Source organism: Diadema antillarum, unplaced genomic scaffold (genome assembly GCF_040938485.1).
Source record: "Diadema antillarum isolate AM-2024a unplaced genomic scaffold, OU_Dant_1.0 seq00001159_RagTag, whole genome shotgun sequence".
In the NCBI taxonomy this organism is placed as follows: domain Eukaryota; kingdom Metazoa; phylum Echinodermata; class Echinoidea; order Diadematoida; family Diadematidae; genus Diadema; species Diadema antillarum.
Window position 1 is genome coordinate 7,501 of NW_027271969.1, and position 6,586 is coordinate 14,086.

A 6,586-nucleotide genomic window follows, 5' to 3' on the forward strand; every position below is an offset into this window, starting at 1 on the left:
ATGAATATACTATGTCTTGTAATTGTATCAGCTGTAACCTCAAATATGCCGTATATTCTCAATATAAATCAGCATTTCTTTTTCTTTTTCTTTCTATCTGTCGTCTGTGTACTTTGATTAGATTTATTGGTTTCTGCATTTTTTTTTCATAAACGATGTTTTACAAAGAAAATACGTACACAAAATATGATGAAACTAAAGGTGCATACAAATTAATATGATACGACACAGCTAGGTTTACAAATATAATATGAGCAACATAACATATTGTATTTTCGGAGTGTTTACGGAATGTTTAATGGAATTACAGGGGTTAGTGCCAATGGCATTCAATGCATTGTGTAGGAAAAGCCTTTTGTGTGCATTTTACTTGAAATCACAAATCTTGGCTCCTGGCAAAATTTAATGAAAGTTTCATGCACATGAAAATTTCTGGTTTTACAGTACTAAGCATTTGTCTGCAGGTGTTTGTTCACTTCAAGTAGTGCAGAACTCAGGACGGTCAAGCCTTACTATGCACTCCTTGTTAACTGTGTTTACATGGGCCTATGAACTATGACACTTTTGGGGGGATACCACTATCGTTGAACAACACATGTTCTTTATACCAGAAGATTTCTTGTAGGGTACAAGCACTGTGCTAACTTTGCATTAGCCATCTACAAGGTCCATTCATGTGGTTCCTCACTGGAATGTTAGAGGCCCCAGGAGTTAAGAACTACAAGTTAACTTGGATACTAAGCTACTATCAAGGTAACTCCCTCTGAACCTAACTATGGTCCTCAAACTTGTACTTGTATGTTTCTCATTGTCCTCCAGGGTAAATTGATTGAGCGACATTGCAGCTATCCACGGGAACCATGCCAGATGGGTGAGAATTTCAGGCAGGACATCACATAATACCAACCATGACTGAGCAGAGGGAATCGGGGAGTCCCACTGCGGACCCCTTCGCTGAGGTCCGGGTCATTGACTCCCAGCTCCAGCACTTCAGAAACTACATCGACCTCATCCAGGTACATGTTTCTTAGTGACATGAAGACCATTTAAGGCACTGAAATTTGTGTACAGAAAAAAAGAATACTGTCAAACCTAAATGTATTGCAACTGCATATGGGAAATACATACAAAAGACAACTTGTACACATATGTGGACACTATGTACTGGTTGGCAACCAATTTGATATCACATAATCTATAGCTGTTATCATGCATGTAATTCCCAGACATACAGTGAATGACAGAGTTCCATTACAACAAGTAAAAATTCAGATCCCCAAATTACCATCTACATATTTTATTTTAAAATCTGCTGTTTGGCTATAACAAAATTTTGATGTAACGACAGAGAACTGCCGGTCCCAAGGATTTTGTTACAAGGGGAGTTGCCTGTATATGAAAGCAAAAGGTCACAAGACGTCATTAATCGTCATGTTTTAGAAGTGAATGAGTGCGAAAAGAAGTGTTGTCACAGCCCCCTTTTCTCTTGGTATGGTTCCGAAAGAAGAGCCACTGTGTGAGATGCAGGAATTGTTGTAGAAAACATACTGTATAAACTGTTATTTTCGCGTACAGATATTTATGCGAATGAGGAGGTCACCGACATTTTCGTGAGATGTTGTTTTCACGAATAGACACCACCAAGGCTATTGTAAGTGCACTATTACCCTAGGGCATGGCAATATTTTCTTGTGTTGATAAATTTGCGGTCCAACATTAATTTGCAAAATTCACAAAAATAATACCCAAGTGAAAACAGCAGCTTTATATACAATAGTGACCAAGAGGAAGCCAACAAATAGAGCTCAATGTGAAACCTGTAGCAGCTGTACAGTGTAAAGTATTGTCCAGGAGATAAAAAGCATGTAGCTGCAGCCCTGCAAGGTAGAGTTTATAGTGGTTGCATGAAACAAGTGACCATTAAGACAGGTTTGACTGTATGTGTAACAATAGCCATGGTCACCCTACACGAAAGTACACATAGTTTCACTACCCGGTCTTTTGCTCCTCGTAGTTTGGGCAGTGTGACCGCAAACTTCTCGAGAAGTTACCAGTAAAACTTCCTGCGAAACTTCCTGCATGGACACTGTTATCGTACACAGAAATGCGTTTTTATATTCAAAGAGACCAAAACTTTGGTTAGTCTTGCATCGCTCAAACTACGCTGAAGTTTTGTTGGTAGCGTAACCACGTGCTCAAACTTTTGTGTACACTTTCCTCATGTCTCATAGCTGTAAGAAGCAATGTGCATTCTCCATTTTTGCCCCACTCTTGCAGTATGAGATGTTATTATATGTAACGTCTGTGTCTGTATTAGTGAAACTGAATGTAATGATTTTGACTATAGAGAACAGGATCTGTAGTGTATGCTGCTTCATAGTGAGGACAATGATTGAGTGGTTACAGGCAAACACACAGACATGGTGGCCTGTTGTTGACTCTGTATCCATGGGATCTCATGGTGTACCCAGGGAATCTCTTGGTGTACCTAGGGGATCTCATGGTGTACCCAGGGGATCTCATGGTGTACCCAGGGAATCTCATGGTGTACCCAGGGGATCTTACGGTGTACCCAGGAGATATTTCATGGTATATCCTAGGGGACCTCTTGTACGCTGGGGATCTCATGGTATATCCAGGGGATATCTCCTGGTGTACAAAGGGGATCTCAAGCTGTACCCAGGGTATATCTTGTGTATCCAGTGGATATTTTATGGTGTACCCAGGGGATCTCACAGTTGTACCTCATCCTCTGGTTGGTTGACTGAAAGTGACACCTGTTTACAATTCTGTTGCTCCTGCAGGTCTTCAAGTGCCGTATCTGTTCCTTCTGCAGTCCCCTTGAGCATGTCATTGCCAGCCACATGTCTGAAGTGCACTTCCCTCGCCGCTGCTTTCTCTGCAAGCAGTGCCTGTTTGTCTTTGAGGACCGGTCCCAGCTCAACAGCCACCTGGACTCCGCCCACGGCACCCGCAGCATTGCAGTGTGCTTTGGCGAGACCGGACCCTATGCCAACTCACCACCAACTTGGCACGTGGGAGTCGGCCGCTCCTCAGAGGATGACGAACAGCTGTCAAGGCAGAGTACTGAAGAGCAGACAGAGAATGAACCCCACAATGGGCGGGTCACATCCAGCACAGGCAATCTGGCCAACTTACCAGATGGAGGGCAAATGGTGAGATTTCTGTCAGCACTTTGACTTTTTGTTAAATGGCATGAATTCGCAAAGTTCTACATTTCACTTTAACAAGCTTTCTCTACTCTTGAAGTGTCCCTTCTCATACTTGCTTCCGTCTTTGTTCAAATAATTGGCAGTATTAAACCAGAATTTTTGAGGATCTTATTTATGATTGCAGAAGCAGAAGTAAATGACTCTCTATTTGGTAACAATTTGTCAGCCTTTGACTTGCCCAAACTTCTCAGTGTTCAAAGACAAAGTTGAAATCCCCAAGGAACTTATCATTCCTCATACATAAGACTCTGATAGTATTGAGAGGTTGTAGAAAAGAAGGTTGTAAACTTTCCACCTATAACTTTCAGTCATCACTGATTCAAGGTTTATCTTGTCTGTCTATTAGGAACGCGGCAACAGTGCTTCGTCACTCAGTGTTCCAGCAGAAGGGGAATTTCTGAGGGGAACGCCTACAGCTTGTGAGAGTCGCCAGGAGCAGGTGCTGTCAAGAGGCAGCTCTTGCAACCCCTCCACCACAGATCAGGACCTGTCAGCCATCGCTGAGCCTAATCCCATCCTCCTCACCCAGCAGGACAGCTCCCAGGAGCGGACCTCAAGGCAAACCTCTGAAGAGTCCCCATACCAGCCAAATGCAGAGACGCCCAAGCTGCCAGAAGTTGGTAAAGAGAACTACATCAAAGTTGAACCAGTCAGCCCTGTGCGGATTATGTGCCCCAAGCGTAGAAGACTGCTACAAGCTTCCTACTCAGGGGAATCCACTGACATTGATGCAGAAGGAAGAAATAATAGTGAGTCAGCCAGTCGCCACAGTCCCTCAGTTCACCCATCCCAAAACACAGATGCCTCACAGCGGAACAGTGCAGCAGAAGAAGCGACCAAGCAAAGCCCACCTGTACCAGCAGGTAGGGGTGGTGCGACTGGACGGAGACCAGAATCTGTCCTGCGTGGACTTTTGCGGCGACAAGAAACCATAGAGGATATGGATGCTGAAGTGCCATCAGATCCTAGTGGTGAGAAGTCACCTCCCCAGGAACCACAAAACATGACTCGCTCAGCCAGCCTCACTGACTCGTCTCTTCCATACAGCCGGGAGTCTGCACTGCCACGCCAGAGCTCAGAGCCGATCATTTCTCATGCTGAGAGACAAGGAGAGACTGTGGAAAACAAGAGTCATGATGCCTTATCACCAATTTCAGTGGACAACAATAATGGTGAATCGGCTAGGAAGAGCATGCTGCATGATTTGGTAAGTCGGACTGTGCCCAAGAAGTCTGAGCGAAGATGTTCTGAAGGTACCATCTTCAGGAAGACTGGAAGCATTGATGAAACCTCAACTCGCCAGCCAGCCCCTCGTAGTAGCAGGCAACGCAGTTACAGTCTCACAGAGGGAGACGCGCGGTTGCCCCCTAATAGCATTGCTACGGACTTGTCAAATCAGCAAGCCTCAGAAACTCCACAAGAAAAAGAGCCATCACATCCCCCAATGACATACCGTCCCCGTGAACATACACGGATGGCCTCTTCCTTCTGGCCAAGGTATCCTAGTCTTGTTTATCCACCTTTTGCAGTTGACAATGACCCTACTAAAATTTGGAGAAGTTTCCCCCCGTACCAATCACAAGCAAGTGTTCAGAGTGAGCCTCCTGTTCCGTCGAGACCCCACTCTGAACATGGCAAGGTTCCCATGCCAACCCAAATGTCCGAGGACTCATTTTTGTACAATTACCTCAGACACCCCAGTAATATGGGACCGAAGCGTAAGCACAATCCAGCTGCCTTGAGTACCCAAAATTCTGCTGATGCAGTTGCCCCAGGTTGGCCAGGTGAAAATCAGTTTGCCGATGCTGGTAGAGTAGGCATGGTTGGACATCACGGAGTTCCATGGCACCACTACCACAGGGGATTGCAACATCACATGTTGATCAGGCAGAATGCTGATGACAAGTCAGCATCACCCAGCATCACCAGCACATCACACAGACCTGGGCGAAAACCGGACAGTTTCATCTACTCCAACCTAGAGAGATCTCCATCCATGCAGGGTGGTGGGGAGATGCGGAGCTTTGAGAGGAGGCGGCCACCCATGCTGGAGCATGGTGGAAGCAGTGAGTCCAGCCAGGAGCTGGTGCAGGTGGAAGATATCACACGTCAAGTGCACCGAGCCATCAGCGGGTCTTCTGGGCTCTACTCTGGAGAGAGAGCTGCTGTGGCATGGAGTGACCAGTCATCAGGGAACAATACCTCACAGGAGGAGCAGAGTGGCAAGGACACGGACTTGAAGAAGCGCAGCCGGAAGTCCACTTTCAACATCTATCGGGAGATTCCCGAGAGGAAGCGGAAGCTCGACCGCGACGAGGAGGAACGCATCAAGAGCAGCTACAACGCCGATGGCAGTTTTGACTACTTCTCGCTGACTGGCTGGAAGGCGTACAAGTGCGAGCTGTGTAAGAAGCGGCGGTTCAAGACTGCTTCCGAGCTGGAGGAGCACAAGCGACGCAAACATTCCTTGCACCACACCCACATTGGCAATGCTTCTTCGTCATCATCATCTGGTGTAGGGGCCTCTCTGGATGAGACATCCAGTAGCCCACAGCTGACGCCACAGCTGTCTAATGGCTGAAGAGTTCATTGATGGTTGGAGAGTGTTTTCAAAGGAAGATTTCCTGCTTGGATTGGCAGGCGAGTTTGCCTTCTTTCTGCTCAGATGGTTTGAAGCGTTATTGTACATGCAGTATGAATGATTACTGGAACAGCTCTTTAAACGCTGTTCTGATGAAGTCAGGTTGTTTGGTCCTCAGAGGAAAGGGTTGTATGAACTGCTACTTAACTGTGATGACAGGCTTTGGCCTTAATTCATGTTTGAAAGAGCATGATCGCCATGTATACAAGCAGAATAGAAGCTTGCACAATTAAGCAGGGCGTATGGATAGTTTGTACTATGTGTTGTCATCTTTGTTCACAAGAATAGTGCTTAAACCTAGACTTGATGTCACTGTAAGAAAGTGTGTATATTGTATTGATGTATATGTCCCATTGGTGTTCACGCCAGCAAAAATTTTATCTATTATACAAGGTGCAATTCTTATTTTCAGTGTTAAAGCAAATTTTTTGTAATGTGCAATGCTAGTATGGACTAGTATGTGCACTGTGATTTTGAACTTGTGAAGTTATCAAAGCATGGTTGGAAAATATGTGAAGGTACTTTTGTGTTCAATTTTTAACATGCAGTTTTTATCATTATCAATTCTTAAGCACTGATAGAAGTCCATTTTTTAATTTGTATGTTTTGTGGATAATACATAGTACAGACAGACAGCTTCTAAGCTTTGCAGAAAAGTTATGAGAAGTTATTAAAGGTATTGACATAGTTTGTAGGATAGAGATTTTGAGTG

At 44.9% G+C, this 6,586-nt stretch overlaps 1 protein-coding gene across 1 annotated transcript; it reads left to right on the forward strand.

The window, feature by feature from the left end:
- The first annotated feature begins 824 nt into the window (after window positions 1-824).
- On the forward strand, window positions 825-6,563 carry LOC139744325 (uncharacterized). Its single transcript, XM_071654765.1, has 3 exons — window positions 825-1,016; window positions 2,805-3,176; window positions 3,580-6,563. Exons 1-3 carry the CDS (start codon window positions 909-911, stop codon window positions 5,812-5,814), a joined length of 2,715 nt encoding a protein of 904 aa, XP_071510866.1. The 5' UTR covers window positions 825-908; the 3' UTR covers window positions 5,815-6,563.
- Window positions 6,564-6,586: the final 23 nt, after the last annotated feature.

Bases quoted from the DNA above. Each gene is read 5' to 3' on its own strand.
- LOC139744325 (XM_071654765.1), top strand. From the start codon at position 909: ATGACTGAGCAGAGGGAATCGGGGAGTCCCACTGCGGACCCCTTCGCT. The intron at 1,017-2,804 runs GTACATGTTTCT...TTGCTCCTGCAG, and splicing joins ACTACATCGACCTCATCCAG to GTCTTCAAGTGCCGTATCTG. The intron at 3,177-3,579 runs GTGAGATTTCTG...TCTGTCTATTAG, and splicing joins TACCAGATGGAGGGCAAATG to GAACGCGGCAACAGTGCTTC.